The sequence below is a fragment of the Phodopus roborovskii genome, unplaced genomic scaffold (genome assembly GCF_943737965.1).
Source record: "Phodopus roborovskii unplaced genomic scaffold, PHOROB, whole genome shotgun sequence".
NCBI lineage: Eukaryota > Metazoa > Chordata > Mammalia > Rodentia > Cricetidae > Phodopus > Phodopus roborovskii.
This window is the reverse complement of record NW_026126407.1, coordinates 2,230,285-2,257,705: the sequence shown is the minus strand read 5'-3', so window position 1 is coordinate 2,257,705 and position 27,421 is coordinate 2,230,285. Positions and strand designations below refer to the sequence as shown.

Genomic DNA, 27,421 nt, shown 5'->3' with positions numbered 1-27,421 from the left:
TACTGTTTTATTAAGAATGGTTGGCCAATGAGCCCTTAGGATCTGTCTGTCTCTGACCGTCAGCACTGGGGATATAGAGATATACCATTATTCAGCTATTACATGGGTGTTGGGTTCTGAATGCAGATCCTCATGCTTGATCCAGGGAGCTATCTCCCAGCTGTGGATTCTATTTGTGACTGTTCTAGTTCAGGACTTTTCATCTGGGCCTTTTGTTTAATATCACTCTAGCATATGACATCTTGAAGTCATTTAAAAAACTTCATTATTTTTATTTTTTAAGATTATTTTATTTTATTATTATGAATGTTTTGCCTGAATGTATGTATGTGAACCACGTGTGTGTCTGGTGCTCAGAGGGGCCAGAAGAGAGTGTCAGATTCTCTGGAACTGGAATTACCCATGGTTGTGAGTCACCATGTGGGTGCTGAGAATTGAACTTGGGTCCTCTCAAAAAGCAAAAAATGTTCTAAATCACCAAGCCATCTCTCCAGAGAACTCCCCTGCTCCTGTAGCAACTATTTTCCTTAGAATTTTTTTTTTTTTTTGGTGGAAAGTCTTTGAGGTCTGATATGAAGGTGATAACTTCATGAAAATAATTGTATTTGCTTCTTCCAGAAGCTTGGGGCAATACAAGACCTGGACTACCATTAACTGCTGGCTTGAAGATTTTCCAGCCTACATAGGTAGTGTGAGTGTGGGCTGCAGAGCTCATTAAAGCTGGCTTACAATTACATAATCTCAAAAAAGATTTACTGCTTTCCAATATTTGATAACCTTTGGCTTAGTGTCAAAGACCAAGACAGTCAATTTCCTCATAAACAATGGAGGGTTGTTTCTTTCTTTCTTTTTCTGCTTTTTTTTTTTTTTTTTGATTAAAGTATAATATATTTTAGGTTATTGCCAAGATTCAACCATTTTTTTAAAATTTAAATTAGAAACAATCTTATTTTATATATCAACTCTAGTTCCCTCTCCCTCGCATCCGCCCATGTTCCCCACCAACCCCCCCCATGCCTCTTCTGCTCCCCAGGGAGGGTGGTGAGGCCTTCCATGGGGGGGGGATCATCAAAATCTGTCACATCATTTGGGGCAGGGCCTAGGCCCTTCCCTATATGTCTACACTAAGAGAGTATCCCTCTATGTGGAATAGGCTTCCAAAGTCCATTTGTACACTAGGGATAAATACTGTTCCACTACCAGAGGCCTCATAGACTGCCCAGGCCTCCTAACTGAGACCTACATTCCGGGGCCTGGTTCGGTCCCATGTTGGTTTCCCAGCTGTCAGTCTGGGGTCCATGAGCTCCCCTTGTTCAGGTCAGCTGTTTCTGTGGGTTTCCCCAGATTGGTCTTGACTCCTTTGCTCATCATTCCTCCCTCTCTACAACTGGATTCCAGGAGTTCAGCTCAGTATTTGGCTGTGTGTCTGTCTCTGCTTCTGCTTCTATCAGTTACTGGGTGAAGGCTCTAGGATGGCATATAAGGTAGTCATCAATCTCATTATAGGGGAAGGACAGTTAAGGTAGCCTCTCCACTATTGCTTAGAGGAGGGTTATTTGTAATCATTCTAGATGTGGCCTTTTGAAGATGTAAGTCTTTGAAGGTAGGTGTGTGTGTATGTGTGTGTGTGTGTGTGTGTGTGTGTGTGTGTGTGTGTGTGTGTGTATTATCACTCAACTTTGGGTAAGGCCAAGATTTCAGTTCAAGGACTCAGACCTGACTGCTGATTAATCATCCTTAGAGCTAGATATTTCAACAAACTTCCTAGGTGAAAAGGGAGCTTTAAGGCTGTGCTTCCACTCAGTTGATTTCTATATTTACACAGATTTCTTAATGTTACTAGTTTCTAGTTGCACTCAGAAAGTTGATTTTTAAAATAAATTTAGTTACTACTTGTGTTGTTTCAGGTATCATTAGTAAGCACTGCATTTACTATGCTGCCAAGAAAAGCAATGTTCATACACACTTTTAGGATCTTTTGTCTGTGTTCCTGTTAAAGTGAGTTGGTTGTCAGCTTCTCTTCCCATCTTCCAAATAGTTGATAGCTACTGTGTATTACTAGTTTTACAAACTGTGAAACCATCAGGCATGATGTTCTTGATAGAGATGGAAGGCAGTAGACTTCTGATTAGTAATTCAGAATCCTCAAGGTTACTGTTTTATTCTGACTTTCTATTTCAGCTCGAATCAAGTTTAATATGTTCCTAGCAAAATAAAATTTTAAATGTGCTAGCAGCCAGTTATTCATAACATGTTAACTTCTAGAATCAGTGGTTATTGCAACCTTTCATTCATCATTCTATTATTTTTTAACCAGTTCTATTAGAGGTTTTGTCTATTTACTAGATTTTTTTTTTGGATGTCTCCATTATGGCTAATTTCTGCTATTACATTATTTTCTTCTCTCTCTAGATTTTCTTTTGAGTTTCTCTTCTGGCTCTTTGAGTTGAACTTACGTACTTTTAGCAAACTTTGTTGTTTTACAAAGGCATACCAAATGGCTCACTTTAATAGCATTATATAAATGCTATTATTATATAAAGTTCTTTGTCAAGCAGTCTCAAATATTTCATAATTTTCATTGTGATATCATCTTAAATCTGTGACTTATTTAGGAAAACATTTTATTTTTAGAGTTTTCAAGCATATTAAAATAAATTGCTTTGAGGATGGAGAATGTATCTGTATATATATTCTTTCAAAATAGTTGCATCATTGTGAGCTAGCATGTGGTCAATTCTTGCAAAGTGTCCCATTTATACTTGAAAGGAATACATATTTCCTATTCCCTGGGTACAGAATTGTTTTGATGTATTAAAAAAGGTCAGAATTTGGTTCTTCTCATAGTCCCTGGGTTTGAGACAGGGTTTCACTTTGTAGCCAAGTCTGGCCTGGAATTTGCTGTGCAGTATAATCAGGCCTTACAGTTGCAATCCTCCCAAGATTACAGGTACATTTATCAGTTTTTAAAAGTGATGATTCTTCTATTAGTTAATTGAGTGAATACCCTGCACAAAGCAGGCAGCTCTCTCCTATGCTGCACATCTTCTTCCTAGGTTCACTCTCTTCTTAACTGGATGCAGCAGGATAAAGACGACATGAGGAGAAAAGTAGATGTGAGAGAGTCAGGTCTGCTGATGGCATTCCAGCTATTAGTTCCATGTTTCTGGAATTGCAATTATACAAGAGAATGGACTGTGCTTCAGCACTGCCAGTTGAGACTACAGAATGATGACAGGAAGAGATAGAAAGCTACTGAATAGATAGATGTGTGCTTGTAGCATTTGCCTAATGTAACCATGGTGAAGCGTAGATGCAAATTAATTCTTTTAGAAGGAAAATAGATTTTTTTAAAAAAAAGATAATAACAAAGAAGGAAACATACAATAAAATTACCAGACGAGGAAGATATAAAGAAAAGAGCTAAAAATAACAAGTCCCAGAATGCTGCTAATTTGTCAAACCTGTCAACAGAGCAGTTAGGAGCAGAAATCTTTTCTTTAAGGGAGAGGAAAATAAAACCCATACTTAAAAATAAAATGGAAAAATAGCCAGACTCAAGTAATCAGGCATTAGAATCAAAGTAATAGCAAAATTTAGAAATAACTGTCATTAATCATTTGTGTAGTCCAACCATTTAAAGCGATGTGAAGGTAAGATTTATAAGCTAAATTTTTGTTTAAACCCCTTTTGGTTACTTGCTATTCAAACATAACACATAGATGGATAGTTACATATGATTGTAGTTACATTCCCTCCCCTCTCTGGCCATGCCCTGCCTTCCAGCACGGATTCAGGTTATTTTTCCAGGCACAGTATATATCATACATATAGTTAAACCCCAATGACAGTCTCCCCCTTGACCTTAAAGGTACAATAAAAAGTTCAAATTTAATAAAGAAATTCATTTGGGATACAAACAGTTACACACACACACACACACACACACACACACACACACACACAAACACAATTTAAATTAGAAACAAGCTTGTTTTACATATCAATCCTAGTTCCTGTACCCTCCTGTCCTCCCCGTTCCCTCCACCAACTTCCATCCCATCCCCTTTCTGCTCCCCAGGGAGGGTGAGGCCTTCCATGGGTTATCTTTAAAGTCTGTCATATCATTTGGAACAGGGCTCAGGCCCTAACCCATGTGTCTAGACTGAGGGAGTATCCCTCTATGTGGGTTGGACTTCCAAAGTCCATTCGTATACTAGGGATAAATACAGATCCATTACCAGAGGCCCCAGACTGCCCAGACCTCCCAGCTACATCACATTCAGGGAATCTGGGTCAGTCCTATGCTGGTTTCCTAGCTATCAGACTGGAGTCCATGAGCTCCCCCTTGTTCAGGTCAGCAGACAAACAATTATTTTACTCACTTTTTTTAAAAAGTAAGAATAAAAATTCTATTATTCACTTTGAATATATATGTTCAACTTAATTAAGAATAATTACAGAAAAAGTAAATCATTCATGCATTTGCCACATTGTATGTTAAGAGGGAATCTATGAATATGTAGGACTTTTAGAAAATAAATTACCTTTGAAGCAAGGTTGTCCACTAAAGCAATCATAGAATTCTTAAACAAGGTGGCAGCGGTCAGAGGTCGCTTGGTCACTTCTGTAATGCTCAGTTTGCCTTCGGGCCACATATTTTTCAGCACAGGGTTTGAACTGAGAAACACAGAAGAAATGATTCAGTGCTACATTACATAAGGTGCACAAAAAATGCTGATCAGTCCTGTCAAGCTGTGTCCTGGGAATCACAGCGCACTACAGATGGAATTCACAAAGCCTACCTAGAAAAAATTGTTGCATCCAGAAAACTATGATTATATACTGATCAAATTTCCAAACAGTAGCATCTTAAAAAAAAAACTTCACAGTTCTTTAAAGTGAAATCAGTTAAATTACTATGTAGATCTCTTGCATAATGTGGTTCTTACAATATACACACATATATATATCTTATTTTATAAAAATACATACATATATATCTGTAAAATGCAGATTTCATAATGGATAAAAAATGAAGACAAATCAATAGCAGGAAAATGGTTCTCAGTGTCATGGCAGGTAATAGGTGAGAATACCTTGTAATAGATAACAAACACACAGCTAGGGACAATAGCATAATGGTTCTGATAGTCTCCTAGCAAAGCTGGCTACTAGAGCTGGATTTATGAACACATTCACAGGTAGTGCTAGTGGCTCCAACACTATACTGACAACACACTAGGACTACCATGATCCAATTCTAAAAATGCACTTTAGGATAATTCCATGTTGAAACTGCAGATTTGTTATTTGTTTCTGTGGAGATATTTCCTCATAAAAAGTGTGTAGTGTCTTGGCTGTGATTTTCTTCCTGATTCATTTTGGGTGCTTTGCACTTTGGGGGAACTCTTCTCTCAACAGAATTTTTTCTTACAAATTTGGGGTTAGAAAATGACAATAATTATTAACACAGGAATTCATTGCTGATTGTGCTTATTCCTCCATCATTATGCCCACTTTCCTTTCCCTTGTGGAAAACTGAGTTGGTTCCCTAAAGCATGCAGTGAATTTTCTGTCTCACACTTGCTCAAAATAATCACCGTGAAATGGAGGAATGGATGACGCCAGAGGGCAGAAGTGGTGATATGGGTCTGCAAGCCCAGATGGGACAACACTTCTAATCACACCACTGTGTAGGACCAACTACCATCAAAACAGCAAGAAAACAACATGAAGCTCTGACCACTGTACAGTTCTAATCCATCATTTCCAGTCATATCCTTATAAAAATGGTCACATAAAAGCACAGGATCACTGTTGTTTGTATCTGTGCAGTTTCTAATCCAAATTCTTCCTCTATCTTATTTACTGTTGGCTGTAACTGGAAATTATTCTCCTATTTTGTTGTAAGTGGAGGGTAGGAGTTAGACTGAAAATAGACTATATATCACATTAGAAATGATATAAAAAGGATCTAAACAAAGTCATTTTAAAAGGGAAATTTCAGGGCAGAAAGTCATGGATACAATATTATCAAGACATTTTTTTTCTTTTTAAGATATCTTAAGTACTTGGAGATTTTTCATTTCTCTTTTAGATTTACTTTTATTTATGTGACTAGGTGTGTGCTTGTGTGTGTGTATATGTTACACATATGCAGATGTCAGTAGAAGTCAGAAGAAGGTGCCATATCCTTTGGAACTGGAGTTACAGGCAGTTGTGAGCTACCCTAGCTGCTGGGAACCGAACTACGGTCCTCTGGAAGAGCAGCTAGCCCTTAAAATCTAATTTATAGACACAGAGAGAAACAAGAAACCCAGCATCTATAAAAGATAAGGAAGATCTTAGCTGAGCAACAAGAGAATGAATAAAAGTTCATGCACTTGGCTGGCCACCCTTCTGCCCCATTCTTCCATTTACAGACTGTGTGCACATAAGTGAACATTCTTGTGTGTAGGTGCAATTGTTGGGCTCTAGAACTAGAGATACTACAGAGTGAGTTCCAGGACAGCCAAAGTTACACAGAGAAACTCTGTTTTGAAAAACCAAAAAATCAAAACCAAACCAACCAAACAAACAAATGAAAACCCCTACAGATCCAAGAAGTTCACATTTTGAGAGGCTGGTCAGCCACAGAAACATCAAAAAGTGTTCATCAATAAAGGTGTCTCATCTAAATGCCATATCACTGCAAGTTCTTTCCCATTACAAAGCCATATGCAGTAAGCAACAGTGAGAAGACATTTAATCTTTTTACTGCCTTAGAAGATGATAAAACCGATTCACCTTGCCCCAGCCCAGTACCATTAACTGTTAGTTTTATCTAAATTCCTTTGTTCTAACTCTGTGCTTACCAAGCAACAAACAGACTGGCTTCTATGAGTAATATTTTTCATTGTCAATTAGTAAGCAAGTTTCCACTGCTGTTTGGCTTCCCATGCAGGTTTTTCCAATAGAGAAAACAGCCTGTTATACCAATACAAGTAGTGCACTCTATGTGCCTATTGGATATTTCAGGAACTATAGCCATGTGTTACTTCATTTCTACCCTGGTCCTGTGATCCTAGGCTATATTAGTAGAAGTGCTCTGTCAATTGATTCTCTTGGCCATGATAAATGAAAAAGGTAACAAATACCATTCTGTGTTCATTTTGGACATAAAGTCGATAACACACTGTGACATCACCACTGGCCAAATGTGGTTATTTTTTCCAATTTAACATTTTTTACAAAGAGAAATGCTAGACTCTGCCATTTGTTCTTCAAATGGGTGCCTGTTACCTGATAAACTGAACACCAAATCTCTTTTCTAAAAGCCACTTTCTCCCATGCCCAGCTCTTGCATGGATTTTCTTTCCTATTTCAATGTCTCTATAACTTTCTACTGTTGACAGCCCTGTCCTCATTCTTGGAGGCTTCAGCATCCACAGACAAATGATTTTAGATTAAAAGATCTCAAGGGAATTATTTAAACACCTTGTGTTCGTCTTTTCTTTTTCTATTCTCTCTCAAGGCCATATCAACCCAGACATTTGTCTTTAGCACTGCCCAGATCAGTTATATTTAAGAGTCCCATAAATTATCCCATGAGCAAACAGGACTGGTCAATCTTGACACCCATTCTTGTTTTTTTATTTGATATAGTTTACCACTATTTTATAAAGATTTGTTTATTTCATGTGTATGTGTCTGAATGTATGTATATCTAATGTAATCAGTGCTTGTATAAGTCCAGAGAAGGTATCAGATCTCTTGGAATTGGAATTACAAGCAGTTGTGAGCTGTGGGTCTGATGTGGGTCCTCTGTAAGAACAGCAAGTGCTCTCAACTGCTGAGCCAGCTCTTAAGCCGTACTTTTTTTTTTTTTTAAATCTTAAAATACCCTCTGTGGGCCTCTGTGACACTGGATTTCTTGCTTTACTTCTATCTCATATGGTGCCCTCAGTGTTTCTTTGCTAGATTGTTTTGACTAAATGCTGGACCATTTAGGGATCAATTATTTTTGACCTGTTCTTTCTATTACTATTATTGTTAAAATTCTATCCATTTCTTGGATAACTCTTCCAGTCTCATAGTCTTAAAATAAACATACTGACATCATGAATAGGTACCTCTAGTCCCACCTTTCTGGAGATACTGATGCAATTTTGCAGTAGCCTATTTGGCATTTTCACTTGGGTACAGTGTATACACTTCAACCTACTATATTCAAACATATCTTTGTCTTTCCATATAAGGCTCCAGCATCATATTTGGGTTCTGACTGTCCATTAACTCATATCTTAACTCCTCTTTCTGAATATTACCTGGTGTGACCCCTTTCAACCTTGCTGTCACTGTTAAGCCAACCTCAATTGGTCTCCCTAATTCCACTCTTGACAGTTTTTACACAGTGGCACTAGTGATGTCTTTAGTACAAATCACACCAGATCATGTTTTCCAATGGCTTCTCATATTCATACTTTGGTCCTTATGTTGGCTCACAGACTATGGTTCTGGTCCTGTCCACCTCTCTAAATTCACACCTTGCTATTCTCCCCATCTCCCTCTCTGTCTTTTTAATCATACAACGTTCTTGCTGTCCTTCCTGATGTCAATACTCTCAAGCTGATTCTTCCCTTGGGGCCTTGGGCCAGCTGTTCTCTCTGCCTGAAATACTCTTCCTCCAGAAAGCAGTGTGGTTCCCTCCCTCACTTCATATTTGTATGATGGAAGCTGTCCCTAGTAGGGGTCCTTTCCTGGCCATCCTATTTTTAATGCTTCTCTTGCACTACTATTCTTAACCTCTCACATACTTTTCTGAAAGTTAATTTATTTATAATTAGAAAAGAGCACTCTCTAAACTGGTTTCACAGCTGTATCTCAGAGCACAGAAGAATATGTGGCTCAACAGTATATAATATACTTTTGTAGTCTACTGAGGAAATACCTAGACCTAAATGAGAGAACAAGTTCTCTAATCTACAGGACAATGGCCAAGAAACATCTTCTGTCTTCCTGAAACTTCCCTCCACACTGGGTTTAAAGTTCCATCCTTTGCCTGTTTTTGTTCTGTATAGATTTTTGTCTTTGGGTAGTTTGTGAGGAAATTACCCAGCTCAGTGAGGACCAGAGCTCATTGATGCCACGTGCTAGTCTGACAACAGAGTGGCTCATACCTGGGGGCAAAAGGCTGCAGTGGGAATCTATTTATGTAACCGTTTTAGATGGACCAGAGGTTACTTGATATTGTCACCTCTGGCCTGGTGTGGGGAATCACTGAGCACACTGGTATAGGGTGTTTAAAGGCTGGTGGCAGTGAAGAGAGAAAATCCAAGGAGAATTAAGGCAAATCTTACTGGTAGTGGCCCCTGTCCCAAGTCTACAGATTTTATAAAATCCCAGATTTTATAATCATATACATGTTCATTCATTAAACATAACAACCCAGAAAAGCTGCTAAAATCTCTTAAAATTGTCACATAAAAGTAATTATGTAAACACACATATACTATACAATGTATGTCAAAGAACTTAAGGTAAAGGTAATAACCAATCATACCTGTTATACATGAGACGTTTGAAATCTTGAAATAAAGTATCTTTATTTTTGTCAATAAATCCAATGGCAGAATAGCTAGGGAGAAAACAGAATGCATGTAACATTACCACATAGACCACACTCGAGCTTCTCTAGTTCACAGGCCTTTTTGCTATCAGTTTTGCAATGACACTTCTAAAAGCCAGTCCACTTATCTTTGAGGTAAAGGCCACAGACTTTGCACACTTCTCCCCTTCAGAAAGAAAGTAGTAGACACCAGTCCCATTATACTGAGTAGGTATATCATTTTCTACTGGCTAATGCTTACCTCAAGAAGATGACTTCAAAATAGATAGTTGTATTTATCATCCAGCATGCCTAAGATAAAAGCAAAACAGCAACATACAGGAACTAATTGTCTCATCCGTGGGGAGGTCAAGTGGCTTGCCTAAGTACCACTCAGTGTGCAGGGCATAAAAGAGTCCAAGGAGAACTGCAAAGGATGGTAAGAAGTGGATAAGCAGGAGAAAAGGACTGACAGATCATGTGGGACAACAGGCAGAATAAAGGGCTGGAAGCAGGCACATGCAGGAGCATCACAGTGAAATGAGCCCACTATTCACAGTCTGCAGGAAGGCAGGAAGTAAGGCTTTGAAACTCCAGCTAAGATGGCAGCTGGTGAGAAGAGCAAGGGCAGGAGAACTGTACTGCTGCAGTGACCAGAGAGGCCTCTATGGGATTCACTCTGTGTTGGGGTAAAAGAGTAACTGGGGTTCTGACTAAGTGCAGGTTAGGTGGCTGTGCAAACAGTAACTACATGCAGCACCTCCTTAGCAGCTCTGCTCTCTTGCTTGTCTCCATCTTCTTTTTGACAATCACATCAACACTTCCCAGGCTAGTTACTCTAATCTTTTATTTTACATATTTAATTTTGCAAAATAAAAAGTATTCCAGATGTGCTGTCCACAGGGACTTTTTGTTTGTTTGTTTTGTTTTTCGAGACTGGGATTCTCTGTATTGCTTTGGAGCCTGTCCTGGAAGTAGCCTGGTAGACCAGGCTGGCCTTGAACTCACAGAGATTTGCTTGCCTCTGCCTCCCAAGTGCTGGGATTAAAGGCATGTGTCACCAACACCCAGCTATGTCCACAGGGATTTTAAGGTCATCACATCGAAAATTATTTTGTTGCCTGTCTAACCCAGGTCTTCTTTCCAATACCATCCTGTCATTTAACTGAACATTTGAAATCACCCTACTCTTAATCTACTGTTAAACCAACACAAACTAAATTCCAAAGACCACAGTATAGTGTTCAAGTCTCACTGTGAATTGATCTCAGTCTACTTTTCTAGGCATTTCTAATCTGTACTATAGAAAGGATACACCCCTGCTACTTCCTGAATATTTTTTCACCACTCTTCCCACTTCTTCCTATAAAAATAATTCCTAGCACCCGAGCCAACAGCATCAGCTTCCCAGGGCTTACCGCAACACCTAAAAATATTATAGTATTTTCTTATTCAGAGTTTGTCACAACACTTGCTATGACTAATATGGTGATTATTATAACCATCTTTTCTTATGCGCACATGTATATACACACACACACATATATATGCTTAAATATACATTTAACTCTCTCTCTCTCTCTCTCTCTCTCTCTCTGTGTGTGTGTGTGTGTATCTTGTATAGAAAGCTCCTTGTGGTCAGATACCATACTCTATAAAGTATTTTACCTATAGAAGATAATCTATAAAAACCCAGGAGAGGACTGAAAGGCTAAAGTTAATGCCAGCTGGGACTCTGGACCAGGATCCTGGAAACCTAGTTACTGCCTCAGTTTTCCCATAAACATGGAATGAGGCTTTGGATCAGATGTCTGCTCATTCTGTAGAAACTGATTCCTCTGTACAACAGGTGGACTTGGGGGCACAGGCCTCTGTCCAGCTCTGCATCCACACTACCCTGACTGTCAGACAACAGCCTGTAAGTGAGGCTTGGGCTTATTTTAATGGGAGACATCTAAGTGGTATTTGTCTTTTCTACTCAGTTCTCTAGAATGGTGAGAAATGGTGACATCTTTCAATGGTGGCTGGTTTGACAGAGGGTAGTTATTTTTAAGCCATATTATTTTATGATTCTAGAATTTTAATTCAGTCAGAAGTAGACATTAAAGTTTATTCAAATGTTTTTTCAGAATTTATAAATATAATCACTTGCTTTTGTCTTGATTAATCTCTACTTGTAATGGGTTATGTGGGAAGAATTCCTAAGATAACAAATAAAGGAAAAGGTAGAGTTCTTTAAACAATAAGGTAAGGAACAGGACTTAATGAAGAGCAAATGGATGCATAACAAATACAGCAGCTGAAAAATGACCTATAACAAGTCACAACCATATCAGCCTTCCTGGAACCTGGGAGTGCTGTCTTCTGTGGTAAAGAGATGTGATTGTGCTAAGGGTCCTGAAAGAAGGAATAATCCAATAGAAGACTGGGGTGGGGAGTAGAAATGCCACCAAATTCTGTTAACATAGAGGCTGGGGGTTAACCCTCAGAATGGAGCAATGTACCAAGGAGGCAGCCACAAAGGTAGAGCCACAAGCCAAGGAATGCCCATAGAATCAAAAGTCAAAAAAGGCAGATTCTCCTTGAGGGAAGCCTCCAGGAAAGGTGAGGCCCTGCCATTGCCTGATTTTGAACTTCCTGTTCCCTGAATTATGAGACTACTGAAAGCACGAACTTCTGCTTCTGTATTTGATTTTGTGGTGCTGGGAGTCTCACCTCTGCCAGGTGAGCATTTTATTACTAGGCTACATCCTAGCCCACACAGCTGTTGTTCTAAGTTACTGGTTTGATAGTTTGTTACAGGAACACTGACCCTAACATACTAAGGTAGTTTTCACACTGATTGATATTCTCATCTAAGACAGTAAGAAACGAAGCTTGAAAGAATTCTATTTCTCAAACACTATCTGACAACAACATAGTATAACTTCTTTTGCTTGTGTAGCTATTTGTAGTCCTGCACATACTGGGTGTCCTGTATCAACACCCCCCCCCCCCCGCCTTGTCTCCAGGCTTTCACTTATGGTGCTGAACTTGCTTGCACACTGTTTCCTCCAGCAAGACTTCTCCAGACTCCTCATTGCTTCCATAATACCATGTGCCAGTCCAGCTTAGTCCTTTCCTCCCTTCCTGTGACTTAGGTGTATCTACTTGCATTCACTAACCTGCTGGCTTCTTATGAGCACAGACCATCTTATCCATGTGTCTACCCTAGACTCCAAGGTGTCTTCAAGGTTTATTAATACAGTAGTCCCTCCCTCTTTTTACTGAGTTCCAACCACACAGGGAAGTATACATGGTTAGACACACCCATATCAAATGTCTGATAAACAAGGAAGAAATGAAAGTATGACACTCTTTTCAAATCGAGACTAAATTATGCTGATCTACAAAATGACACACCCCACCCCAATAAAGTCCCATACATGTGAAAAGAAAAACAACCAACCGTGTCCCAGTCCCATTTTCCAAGCAAGGCTGCATGCAAATCATCATGCTAGGCACCAGAGTGAGATACTTACACCACATCACCTGCATAATGCCGGATTCGAAAGTCCCGGTCAAACTCCAGGGTTTTGTCTGAGGCACAGGTCTAAGAGTTAAAGAAGAACATAAACTTGAAAAAAAAAAAATGACATTTTCAATTCCTAAAAATACATTCCAACTTGATATGACCAAACAACACAAATTATGATAGCTACGTGAAATCACATTCCCTGGGTCTGTTTAAATACATGGCTGACAAGGTAAAGGCTTTTGACAGAAACCCATACAGCACATAGCACACTAGACATGGCCAAGTGGTCAGGTCTGGACAACCAATGGATGTGAAATGTGGCTATTCCATGCCCAGTGTAGCCAGAGGTTGATAAATAATGCCCTTTATTTAGCTGGATGTAAAGATGGTCCCTACCAGGTGGGGCAGACAGGCAATGGAAGGAGTATGGCTCTCTGAGAAACAGATATGCAATGTCTTCTGACACTTAATTCTTCTCTTCCATGCTCCACCTGCGAGGGCTGACTGAGGGCTTACTGTCTGTAAGGCACATACATTTCACAGTTCTCTCTCATATACATGGAGACTGAGACTCAGTGAGGTAGGCAGCTGCCACTATCTCAAAGTACTAGTAAGTGGTAACCCTGGAAAGGCTCCAGGGAACAGAAAGGAACATGGCTTCATGTACATAGTGGCTTGGCTCATCTGCCTGCTGAGCCAACTCCAGTTTAGCTGCTCTTCACAGAAGAACAGCCTTGCATCTCTCTTGGTCATTGAAGAGGATACCTCAAGAAATGGCAGGTTTTATATGGCCCTGGATTTCCTCATGACTTCCTTCAACTTCTTTGCTACAGTGTCTGGGCACTGGGCAGATGAGTAAAAATCCACACAATACCACTTAGTATTATAATATTAGTACCACTTAGATGCTAACGAGTAAAAATCCACACAATACCACTTAGTATTATAATATTAGTACCACTTAGATGCTAATGTCATATAGCACACAACCCTATCCAGGACAGTAGGCTTCAGATACTAAAGGAAAATGTCTAGGAGTTTCACAAATGAAGAATTACATGAAATCAGAGGTTTGTTTGGTTCCTTTTAATAATTATTCATCTGAGAAAGTGGAGAGTTAAATGAATTATGAGATCAAAGCCTCTAGTTTAGAGGACTCTTTAAAATACATCTTCCCCTGCTTTCCCACAGATGCACTTTACCTTTAAGTGTGTGTATGAGGGTTGTTCACTGTGTGTATGGGTGCCATTAGAGGCCAGAAGAGGGCTTCAGATGTCCTGGATCTGTAGTTAAGACAGTTGTTCACTGTCTGACATGGGTGCTAAGAACTGAACTCTGATCCTCTGCAAGGCCAGTGTGCACTCTTAACTGTTCCGCCCTCTCTCTAGCCTGCCCCCCTTGCCCTTTTGAAAAATCCTTTAATTGAAAAATCCTTTAATTCATAAAATTCTTGAAGGAAAAAGGCTCAAATTACAGGTCACTCTTATATGTGGCTAAACAGCAAAGCTGTGATTTTCCTCAACACACAAAAAATATACTTTACTATATACTTATTACTTAGCTTTTTATTTTAAAGTATTTTATTGTTGCTTGGATCACGTGACTATCACTCCTTGGTGTCTAATGCAAAAGGAAGATTTTTATCCCCAAATAAAAGTCAGCATTCTTTTATTTAATAAGTTAGTAATTCTACCTGATCAGTTAGCAATAGCAAATGATACCTGGCTGGCTCATCTTACAACTCAATAGCATTATTTGACAAAAAGGTGTATAGTGACTTAAATATTCTGACAGCTTGGCTATATAATTTCTTTCCTTTATTAAGCAAAATTCCTCAAAAGATGGAGCCGAGTTGCTGAAGTGCTTGCTGCACAAACATGAGGACTTGGTTTGGATCTTCAACAATCATACAGAAGGTGGGTACAATGATGGTGCTGGTAGGGAAGAGACAGGAGGGTACCTGAAGCTTGCTGGCCAGCCAGTACAGCTCAGTCAGGGAGGTTCAGACTCAGTGAGAGAACTTGTCTCAAAAAAGCAAAACAAAACAAAAAAACCCAAAACAAACAAACAAAACCTAGTAAGGCTGTGGTATGGCTCAGTGGATAAAAGTTCTTGACACCAAATCTGAGTTAGATTCTTAGAAGTTACATGGTAGAGAGAACCAACTCCTGCAAATTGTCTTCTGGCTTCCATGTACATGCATGTACAATATGAATACATGAATCGATAAATGTAAATTAGTATTTTAAAAGTTGGATAGTAATAGAGATTACACTTGAGATTTCTTGAGGGGCTGGAGAAATGGCTCAGTGGTTAAGAGCACTGGCTACTCTTCCAGAGGACCTTGTTTCAAGTCCCAGAACTCATATGGTAGTTTACAAGCAGCTGTAACTCCAGCCCAACAGTATCCGATACCTTCTCTTGGCCTGTGAGGGCATTGTATGCACATGATGCACACACATGCAGGCAAAATACTCATATGCATAAAATAAAATGAAAAAGATTATTATTATTATTTTCTTATATTATTAACTTTCCTAGTTAATTGTGGAATTTCTCTGTTCGGATTACATAACTCCAAAGGGGATGTAGTTAGGAAGTAGATTTATTCATGAGACAGTGGCAGTGTGCCACAGATGTACAGAGGAACAGAAGTGCCTGCCCTTTTTTTTTTTTTTCTGGATGTGAAGGAACAGGGCCTGCTTTTCTGGCAGTGTCTGGTCACTAGACAAGCTTGCATTTGTGGGGAAGACTGGGGTGATGACACCTACAAACACTAGTGACAAACAAACATAATGCATATAAGGTCTAGAACAAAAATCTGATAACCACAACTTCCACTAATTATACAAGTGTGGTTTATTTGTGACATTTTTAGATTGTAAAAAATGGAGAGTTGGAAGGATACCCGATACACTGAAAGAATGTGTTTCTCCATAATAACAGGGACTGCAGAAAGGATTTCTCACTTTTAGGCAAGTCACAGGGTCTAACGAAAGCAGAGCACACTCTGTATTTTGTAAATGAGGATTACGGTGAAAAGTCAAGGACAAAAGCAATTTCTTATGCCAGAATTATCAGATGCAGGCATAAAATTCTAACACATGAACAAGCACTCAGCACCTATTGGTTGTAAATGACATCATGCTTTCTAAAGAACCGTGTTCATTTTTCCTGCATCTAGCAAATTCCACAGTCTGTAGCTCCCTCTCGTGGATACTATGATTTTTGTCAGAGAAGCAGAATTCACCCATAGTGATGCATCATTTACCAGACATTCATGCCTTTCCCCCTTACTTCAGCATACGTTCTTTTAAGCTAATGTAAAGCAATGTTGCCCTGTAAAACAACAAACAAAAATCTTATAGCACATTATTACCTTTCGGCTGGAAAAATGGCCATGTTTTCCCAATTTGCTGTTAAGAGCCTCAAGGAACATTCCATCAGTGACTTTGCCAACATTCATACAAGCGTCATCCAGGATTGCAATGATGCCTTTGTGCTGCTGCTCCACGAGGTCCACAATGATCTGGTTGTTGAAGTAATCAATCTGTAGGACAAGCAAGAAAGCAATGTCCAAGAGAATCGGGAACCTTGATGGGCAAGACACACAGGTGTCTCCTTTCGTTTCACTAACTTGTATAGCACCTCAGTGTCAAAACGGCAGACAGCATTAGTGAGGTCAAATTAAGATGAGCACACATTTTAATAGAGATTTCTGACTTACTGTCTGCATTCTCCTTATGTCATATAGGAAGCACAAGGGATGACTATGGACTAAGGCAAATGTGATTAATTCTTGTCCTTAGTCCTTCCTGTCTCCCACTCCTACACCCAATCACACTCCTTCATTCTGCAAGTCCCTAATCTGTTTGCCATTAATCTTGAAACAGTTTCCACTAAGTGCCAGCAGATAACCCAAAAAATCATTTGATATTCTTCTGATAATGAAGTCAAAGTACTCCACAGACTCTGCAGTTCTACTCATGTGACACGCACTGACAAAAATCCAAAAGAGAATTTCCTCTAGTTTCCCCAAAGTTAGAAAACATATGAATCTAACACTTTTGAAACTTTTCTGGGAGTAAACATTTTCAAAAATTGACACATAAGTATATATAAAAGATAAAAAATAAGCTTTCCATTTGCTTCCAAGAAACAAAGTTAAGAACTTTGGGCTTTTAGTAACTTCAGTGTACACAAGATGTAGACAGAAATCTACTACCACCTTCTTGTTCTAATGGACTGCATAGAAACAGCCTTCAAAGCCTCTCTCAGGCAAGCTGTGTGTCCTGAAGGTGAGCCACTCATGAGTAAACATTTCCGTACTGTGTGTTGATGTGTCCCATCTCATGTCAGAGGCATCTCCATTACCTCTTGAAAGCTTCATAGACTCCCAGCAGAACACGGATGTGTCTTGTGGACTCCATCTTCAGGATTTCATACCTACAGGCCTATGAAAGTTACTTGCTGTGGCTTTCAGCTTCACGTCTAGTCTTTTGTGTTCTTTTCTAAATTTCCTTTGGGATGAAAGCCTGAAAACGGAGTGTCATCCCACCCCTAAACTCCAGCCTCTTTTTCTTTTACACCTTTCTGGTTCGTCTGAATCACTGAATCTCAACTGAGGTTAATTTTGTCTGTGCGGACATTTTGTAATGCTACAGGTGTTGAGCAGTCAAGGTCAAGATGCTGCTAAACCCTCCAATTTGTAGGACAGCCCCACTGCAAAAATTACCTAGTTCATACTTCAATGGGGTGGACAGACCTGCTTTTAAATAGTGATGCTTATTGTGGGGAGTTACTGTGTTTTCAGTCAGGGGAAAAAATTACTTTCAACTTTAGAAAAATATCCTAAAATACAAATTCAGGAATCTATCACCTTTCAGACATTTCAGACATTAGGACTATGAAAAGTAAGTTTTAATGTATTAAAATTCCAACTGTATTCCCATAAGCCACTGATCTTTGCTGAAAATTCTAGTAACAATTGGTTTTAAGTTTTATGGAGCTTCAAGCAATGATTAAAGCATTTTTTTATTTGTTTTGTTTTTTAAAACCAGGTTCCTCCTGATTTTAACCTGAAAGGCCCGTGAGTTTTTTAATAAGGCATGCAGGGAGATGGGAGAGATGTGACAGGATGGCTTATGGGTATGGCGGTCCTGTGTTACAGTGTCACTCCAAATACAAACACTTTTAATAGTAGCTACCTTGCCTATGCCTATGGAATATGAATAACAAACTTTATAATTAAATTTGCCATAAAATCTTAACTTCAGCTATATTATGCCTATATAAATACATCTGAATTGTATTTTAACTTTATGAGGGCAATCAGATTTTATGGACTTCTGATAGGCATTCACATATAAGCCATGAAACAGGCTGTGGAGAAAAACTAATCCTGAACCTGGTCAGCACACTAGATCTAATCTCCAATACAGAGACTACATAGGCACACAGAAGTGTGTTAATGACACTTCAGGAATTGGATTAACATAATCTGGGCTGGGAGACCTTTCAGAAAAAATGCTCATTACAGTGAAAAATCTCACTCTTTCCAACAAAAGATTATGAAGGAGGAAAAAGTGGGGAGAGAAGGAATAAGCCCAGACCCACGTGAGAAACCAGTCAGTCAGTCAGTCAGTCAGTCAGTCGATCAAAATGCAAAATCCTTATCTAGATCCAATCAAGCAAACTGTCATCATCAACAACAATAAAACAACTTAAATAGGAAATGATAGTAAAGGAATTGTTACTAATTTTTGGGATCACAGAACTATGGTTACCGTTTTTGTAGCAGTATATTCATTTCTTAGAGATATACTGAAAATCACAGATGGAGTAATGTTATGTCTGAGTAACTTGAGTGTAAGCTGGAACATGTGAGGAAGGCACAGTGGCATGAGGAGGGCAATTCAGCACAAATGCTAAGGCTGGGTTAATGGCACACGTAGTTTATTTTCCTCTCACACATGTTTGAAATGTTTTATAACGATAAAGAGTCACAATGCTTAGAAGTCTGGGCTTCCAGAGTAAACAGGATTTAACATTGGTGCACACCAGCATGCTGTTTTTGTCACCTGGGAGTTGGGTTCTGTTCAACTTCATGGTCTGGTCTGTTTCAGTTCTTCCAAACTCCATCATCTCTAGGGTTACTGAGCTTTTCCGAGGTATCTGGATTAGACACTATTGTAGCTGTCACTCTTCCCTCTACAACTAAGCTTGGGGAGCTTGATATTTTGGTTGGTAAAGATATTTTGGTTGGTAAAGGAGTTTTTGTTTGGTTTTCATTTTTTTTTTTTTTTAAAGAAAGGGTCTTACTATGTAGCCTTGACTGGCCTCAAACTTGGGATCTTCCTGTCTCAGTCTCTGGAATGCTGAAATTATACATGTGCTACCACAACAAACTTCAAAGGATGCTTTGGATCATACCTCCAAATCACATCTGAATAACAGGTTTTATGATAAGATTCATGCTATGAAATAAAAGCTCTCAGCTTCAGTTATATTGTATATTAAACAATAGGTTTATTCTTAGGAAACTTCACACAAACTTAACTAAGTAATATTTTATTTATATTTATTTATTTATTTCTCTGTGTATCCCTGGCTGTTCTGGAATTAGCTCTGTAGACCAGACTGACCTCGAAGAACTCAAGAGATCTGTCTGCCTCTGCCTTTGTAGTGCTGGGATTAAAGGCATGTGGTACTACCATGTGGCTTGAGTTAAATTTTAAATATCTAAGAGAGATCACTGCTTAAATCAAACAACAGGAAGTTCTTTTTTATAATAAAACTGACAACTCTGGCTTATTTTAAATATGTAAAATTTAAACTAATATATTAAATGAAATTTTATGGCATTCTAATATTTAATGCATGATGGAAGGCAAAGATGCAATTGAGGCAGAAATGCTATTTATTATACCTCTCTCTTTTTAAAATGAGTAAGTAGAAACAGAAATTAGGAAGACATCACCCTCCCTGTGGAGTGGGGGGTGGGGTGGGGTAGGAGGGTGGTCAGGAGGCATGGGAGGGAGGGAGAAAAGGAGGGAGAAGGAACTGGGATCGATATGTAAATTTAAAAAACCAAAAGTAATTAATAATAATAAAAAGATAACTTTAACATGATATTTCAAATAGTTTTTACTGCAACTATGTTTGACATCAAAGAATAAATACTGGCTTGATTTTTATTGTGTGGTGAGAGTACAAACAGTTCTATAAACTCAGCAACCAGGCATAGCAGTGAAAACCTATAATTCCAGTACTTATAGGGTAGAGGTAGCGCAAGGTCATCCTCGGTTTCACAACAGAGTCTAGGCTAGCCTAGGAAACATCAGACTACGCCTCAGGAAAACAAAACAAAACAAAACTAATTACAAAATCTCACAAAAATTAAAAGACAAACTACAAGAAAATACTAGAAAGTTATAGAAAACCAGTTTTTAAAAGCCTTCTCCCAAAATTGTTTTAAAAATACAAATGTCCAAGCAGATTGACTAAACCTCATTTCTGTCAGGAGCAGGTGGTCTACTGTCAGAGAACAAGAAAGCTCAGGGAGCCAGCCTTTCAGCCGTGAACCCTGTCCAGGCCAGTGTTACTGTCTATCTATATCTCATTGGCAATTACAAACATTCACAAAGAGCCATGAGAAGAGAGGTGACCACAAATGAAAGAATGTGGAACTGGACAGGAATATAAGCGTCCCAGCATTCCAATGCATAGGCTTCAGAGAATGGGACGTTCAACGGCTGAGAGCAGTTCACTGCCACTTAGTTCACAGAGCAGAGGAGAAAATGAAGGAAGGAACAAGAACAATTGGGTCTGGAAGTAAGTTCATTTAAGTCAAAAGAGTGAACTTCCAGTGATGCTAAACTGCAATAGAAAAGACCAAGCAAACAAACCTGCCAGGAAGCCATGTGTCATCATCTACACAGATGATGTGAGGCTTAAGGCTGTACTGAGCATGCCCTGGGCATCAACAAGGCAGGCTATCAGATTAGAGGAATTATACCAACTGGACTAGCGTGACTGCACTAGTATATTTCAAGGAGGAAGGCTAGGGTTCATGTGACTCAAGAACCCAAGAAGGGCAAGAGGAATGCAAGGTGGGCAACACAGGGCTATCCCCCCCATGAGGGCACTCACGTGTTTCCAAGGAATGCCTTCCCGCTGGTACTCCTCTTGTTCCTGCTTCAGAACCAGCTGAATAAACAGCTGCTGCAGTTTCTCATTGCAGTAGTTAATGCAGAATTGTTCAAAGCTACACAAGACGGAATATGTTAGGCTTAAATACCAAACAAAATAAACAACAGAGTTTTAAGTATCTTACCCAGTTTACCTGTTGTTATCAAAGATTTCGAAGCCATAGATATCCAAGACACCAATAACAGTGTTTTTCCCATGGACTGTGGTGTCATAGTTCTTGACCTCAATAATGTCGTTGATGCGAGTAACAATCCAACAAAAAAGGCGCTCGTATATTGCCTGTGAGAGAAAGAACATAAATTCTTGTCTGTTTGGGAATGAGTCACTCTGTTTGGACTTGAGATGTCTTCAGTCCCTTTTTTCTTATCATTTAGCACACATGTTATTACCTAGGTGGAACAATTAGTAATGTATAGCACTATTACAGAAACAGCTACATGAGGTATGCCAAACTGAAGCAAGCAATATGGGTTATTGGCTACTGTTCATATTTTAAGACTATTCTCCAGGCATGTGTTCATGCCTTACTATATCAGTGATGCATCTGCTCTTCTCACCTCTGAAAACTGTTTTTACCAACTTTGAGCTTTGAGTAAATGGCCATGGGTACTCAGGAACTTATTCATTCATTCACTAAATATTTACTGAGCATTTAGATATATAGTTTATTGGAAACACAGCAATAAGTACACAGAAATTCATAGTCTCGGAGGAGTGGAGGGTTAGGGCAAAGAACACATGCACAGTGAGGTGACTTTTAAAAATGATTATGTGTGTCTATGTGTGGGTGAAGGTGGGTGGGTGCTCTTAGAGGTGTTGATTTTCCTGGTGCTGAATTTACAGGTAGTTTGTTAAGCTGCCCAGATGGGTGGTTGGAATTGAACTTGGGTCCTATGTGTGAATAATATGTGTGTTTAATTGCTGAGCTATCTCTCCAGGCCCCTGACCCCCGAAGTGACTATAATTTATTCTGTGCTCAGTCAATCCAGGGATAGCTTCCCGGGAGACACTTGGGCTGAGCCAGCAGGATGCCCAAACAGAGCAAGATAGGAAGAGAGGAACAACACAAGCAGAAAGGGATGAAGAACTCATGAGGCTTAAGAAAAGATGAATATGTTGGAATAAGTAAAAGTGCCTGAAGACAGCAGGACATGAGGCAGGGGAGGTAATGTGGCTCCAGACCCTGCTGAGGTAGAAGCTTTGACTCCCTCTTTCCCACAGTTGGTCTAGTTTGCTTTTCCAGCAGTCATACTTACAGCCAGGAGCTTTATTGAGACAGTGATGGCCAGAAAGTCTGAGTTTTAAAAGCCCTTAGCCTACTGTACTTCCAGGGATGTCTAAACACATCCTCACAGGATTTCACTTCGGCTACAACCCATGGATCAAGTTCAGTCTCACCTTGGCGAAGGCATCTCTGCCGTAGCTAGCTTCCTGTTCCGTGTGCTGTTTGTCGATGATGTCACGACCTGTGGCCACCGTCCGGTAAAGAAGGGTTTTCTCCACCATGTCTGTCTTAGTAGAGAGCAAGTCTGCTATGACAGATACAACCTTGCTATTCTCAATGAGTGGCGTGTCACCATCTACTACAAATTTTAAATTCCCCTATATCAAAAATGAAAACAAAAGACACCATTTCCAGTGAGCTTCTGACATATCACGAATTAGAGTGCCCTTGCTTGTGTCTGTCTTCCTAAACATGTACATCATATGTGAAAGCCTAGCACTTCTCTTTTCCTCTTTTCCACACACATGGCTGTCCTTCCATCTTAGTGTACATTTTTGATAGAGAGTCTATATTTACAAATACTTTTTGCCATTCTGGTCTATGTGCTGACCTCAGATGGGTTGGTTGTGCCTTGGAGGCCACTTGCAACCATCTGTTTCAGAAGCCATCACCAGTAGGCTCAGTGCCGAGTTCAAGGTGTGAGGATATCACAATACAATGAACTGGGCACAGTTTTGGAAAAACTCCTCAAAATATAAAATGATGAAGAAAATCAGAGTACAGTTTTCAGAATGCAAAGCAAAAATTTTCACAAAATAAATTATTTTTGACAAGGAAAAAAATCCTTTGGAAGAGTACCCTGTTTCCACAAGGATACAATGTACTTTGGGAGTCCTTACTCACCAAGTGAAGAATAGCAGCCAAAATTTTATACACTGTTTGAATCTCCTCCGGTTTGAACCCGATTACTTTCATGGCATCAGCTACAACTTTGAATTCTGCAGCATCATTGATGGAAGACTAGACATAAACATAAAAATCTTAAGTCACAAACATTTCACATGAGCATTAATTACAAGACAGAAGTATAGTGAGATAGTCCTTCTGTGGCACTGACCACGCCCGTTGGGGGGTGGAGCCATGGACGGAAGTGACCTGTGGAAGGAAGTCAGAGGAAGAGCCGGGAAAAGCTCTCTTGCTGGCAAAAGCTCTCTTGCTGGCGGGACTCGGACAGGAGAGCATCCGGTGGAAATTGCTGGTGTTCATCCGTCTAGGCTGCAAGTTATTTCTCCCTGAATAAACATCTATTTGGCCTATTTGTTTATCCTGATCCTTATTTAACCGCAATACAGAAGTGTTTAGCCAAAGTCTTGATGCCTTTGTAGTAAGTCACTTTGAGGGAGATAAATATTGAAAAATTACTTTGTGGTAGAAACATTGTTTAGATGTATGAGAACTATTTTTGTGTGAGAGCTATCACTTAAAATAAGTACCATGTACCATTCTGGAAGCTTCTGTCCTAAGTTGGCTCACAGAAGATCACAGCTCTATGTTCCATGGAGGCAACAGAACGGGATGTGAGGTCACACATGGAAGTGTTGAATGTGGAAACTGAAGTCCATGGTTGGTTACTGCATTTGTAGTTCTCCCACAGCTCTCACACTGTGTAATCAGGCTTCTTATTCGCCAGAGGAAAAGCAGCACCCAGAGCAAAGCCACCTGCCGCAGCCACTTAGCAAGTGTTAAATAGTCTAGGACTATGCTATTTTGTCTCATGTAGTAAGTGTCTGGTAAGTTATAGCTTCTAACTGGAGCAGAGGAGCTCAACGATGACTGCACCCTGGGAGACATGGATATACCAGTGTGCCAACAGATTCCACAGTAAAGAGCAGCAACGGCTTAGGAATTTTCCCAGAAGTATCTCTGGACCAACCCTTTTCTCAACAAGTTGCTCCTCTTGCTTGGATGGTACCGGGCCTGATGTTCTCTTACTAAGAAAGGACATACAAAGTGAACCTTTTCTGCCTGAGGAGCACAAGTTCTTTTGTCCTGGGCACAACCAGGCAAGCTCCTATCCCTGTCAGTGTTTTCTCACTATGGGATGGACGCTCAACATTTTTGAGCCTCAATTTTTTTTTCATAAATCACACAGACAGAGTAATACATTTCTTACAAGTTGTTGCTTGGTCCCTACCATACCAAAAAATACTAACATATCAGATTATTAATATTATAAACTGAATGCTGAGATTGTAGTTCTGTCCCTGACAACCATCCCTCTACTACTTCATTATTGCTAATAGAAAGAGATTTGTTTAGTTCACCTTCAAGCTCATCTCTGATTGGCTTGCTCTTAGCCTCTGGAGACTTCATGGTTCTAAACTGATCACAGCCATTATCCTGGATGGTTTATAGTCAACTTGACATAAACTAGAGTTATCTGAGAAAAGGGAACTGCAGTTGAGAAACAATGGCCTGCAGGTGAGCTTGTGGTGAATTTTCTTAATAAGTGATTGATCTGGAGGCACCATTGTGGTGGCGCCAATTCTGGGCAGATGATTCTGAGGTATCTAAGAGAACATGCTGAGCAAGCCATGGAGAGCAAGTCTGTCCTCCATGGCCATGTGCACTGCCTTGACTTTCTACTCTGACTTTCCTGGATGATGGACTACGAGCTGGAAGATAAAATAAAGCCTTTAGCTCAAGTCACTTTTAGTCATGGTGTTTATTATGGCAACAGAAACCCTAAGAAATACATTTTCTTCCCCTTACCAAATGAGTGGTCAGCCACAGGCATGCAATGCTACTGTGATCAAGGAGGCATGAGGAAAAGCACATGAGGGAATATGTCAAGCGAGGGGCTTTAGGGAGATGAATGTGTGTAAAGTGGCAAAATGCTGACAAAGTTGGACCATTGCCTTCTACTGTTTTATTTTCAATTCATTTTCACCAAACATTTACACTCTTAGAAAAATGTAAAAAGGTGGCATAACCTAAATGCCAGATAATAGAAAACTAACTACAAAGCCTAAGTATCATTTATTCCTAGGATCAGCAATAAAAATATTGCTAAGCCAGTAATGTGAGTATAACTAACTTAAATAGAATAATAATTTAAAAAAAACTTCCTATTCTGAAAAGAGACCTTTTTATGTTTCACTCAACAAAAATCATGAGTGCTTTCTCTTGTTTGAGCTGGGTCTGCTGGGTCTGGCTGTGCGGCCCAGGTGGATTCAGCATCTTCCTGTCTCAGCCTTTTGGATACTGAGGTTACATGCATGTGCGTCTGTACCCTGCTAGTAGTGTACATTTTATTGCAGAAAAGTTAAAAATACAGCAAAGCAGAATCCAAATATCCATACTCTTACTCTTTTGGAAGCAACAATTAAAACTGTGACCCAAGCCTTCCATAGCTTCTGTATTTCTATACCTTACTTCCAGCAAACTAGGACAATACCACTTCTTTATACACTCTCATCAACCACCACATTGTTAAACTGGCTATGAGATGACTAGAAGAAAATAAATTTAAAGAGGGGCAAAAATGAGCCTGCAGGTGTGCAAGCAAGGGTTTGCATGTAAGGGAAGGGAACATATGGCCCTTTTAAAAGATGAATACAAAGAAAATCTAAGGGCCACAAAAACATTTCTAGGATAATTACAACCAAGATGGATGGTGGTGGCATACTCATTTAATCCCAACACTAGAGAGGCAAAGACAGGATCTCTGAGTTTGAGGCCATCCTGGTCTACAGAGCAAGTTCCAGGACAGCCATGGCTCCACAGAGAAACCCTGTCTTGAAAAACAAAAAACAAACAAAACAACAACAAAAAAATTAAAAGAAAAGAAAAAGAAAAAAGAACAACTCTTATGAGGAAGGCTTCCTAGTTGTCAGTGTTTTTACTATTTCAGTTACATGAAGTCAGATCAAATATTAAAGAAAAGGAACTTTTCTGTTAGATGAACAATACAGCTGTGTAAAGTTATTTAGTTAAGAGGTTCAGCTCAGTGGTAGAATAAAGTTTGGATGGAGATTTTTAAAAGCAGAACGTGGACCTTCGTCTGCCTAAGGGCAGCAGAGGGGCTGGGTGAACAGCTTGTGTTCCTTCTGCCTCCTCTCTGCAATCTCAAAGAAGAAACTTACCTTCAGCTGTGCCCCTACTCGTATGTAGTTGTAGGATGAAAGGGATTTCTGGAGGTGTAGAGAGCGCAGCATCTGCTCAGAACCTCCCTGGAGCAGCTGTAAAACATTCAATTTAAATTAAATTGCTGCGATGGTTAATCAGAGCTGTCAACTTGACTGCATTTAGAAACAACTGAAAGGTAAGCTTCTGGGTACTGCTGTGCAGGATCTTGGTCAGGGTATGTGAATTGGGAAGACCACCATAAATGTGGGCCGCTCTGGGTGGCAGCTTTGCTTTTTGTCTTTGAATCTTGCAGGTCAACTCATCCACTTTGTTGCTGCTGCAGGCATAACCACTGCAACTACATTCCCTTACTTACATGAGAACTCAATTTCTTCAAACTTCCAAGGAAGACTAGCAGTTCCAGGAATTTTAAGGCCTTCAGCACTAGACTGCACTGTTGAGGTACCCAGCCTCAGGGGCTGAGCAGCTACTGGATTTTCAGCCTCTCCAGTCTCTAGCATGAAGACACCATTGCTGGGCTACCCAGATAGCATCGTGTAAGCCAATCTAACAAATACTGCTTTAGCAAATATTCTTTCTTTTGGTTCTGTTCATCTAGGGTTTCTCCCGACTAGCTGAACTGTTAAAGCAAATACTGACCTATCAAATGGCAAACATTCTAACTTAGTGGTGATCTATTTCCTACTCATTCTCTGGGCCTTACACATTTATATCCTCCATTACATGCTTT

At 39.6% G+C, this 27,421-nt stretch overlaps 1 protein-coding gene across 1 annotated transcript in view; it reads right to left on the bottom strand.

Annotated features, from left to right (window-relative positions):
* Myo1d (myosin ID) overlaps positions 1-27,421 on the bottom strand; it is a 290,165-nt gene that overhangs the window by 167,953 nt on the left and 94,791 nt on the right. The window contains exons 6-14 of the mRNA XM_051179782.1: positions 26,688-26,783; positions 23,446-23,562; positions 22,716-22,919; positions 21,451-21,596; positions 21,258-21,372; positions 16,486-16,656; positions 13,111-13,181; positions 9,545-9,619; positions 4,548-4,680 (exon numbers count right to left, since the gene is read on the bottom strand). Of these exons, the coding sequence (XP_051035739.1) occupies positions 4,548-4,680; positions 9,545-9,619; positions 13,111-13,181; positions 16,486-16,656; positions 21,258-21,372; positions 21,451-21,596; positions 22,716-22,919; positions 23,446-23,562; positions 26,688-26,783 (1,128 nt within the window). The remainder of the gene's footprint in view (positions 1-4,547; positions 4,681-9,544; positions 9,620-13,110; positions 13,182-16,485; positions 16,657-21,257; positions 21,373-21,450; positions 21,597-22,715; positions 22,920-23,445; positions 23,563-26,687; positions 26,784-27,421) is intronic.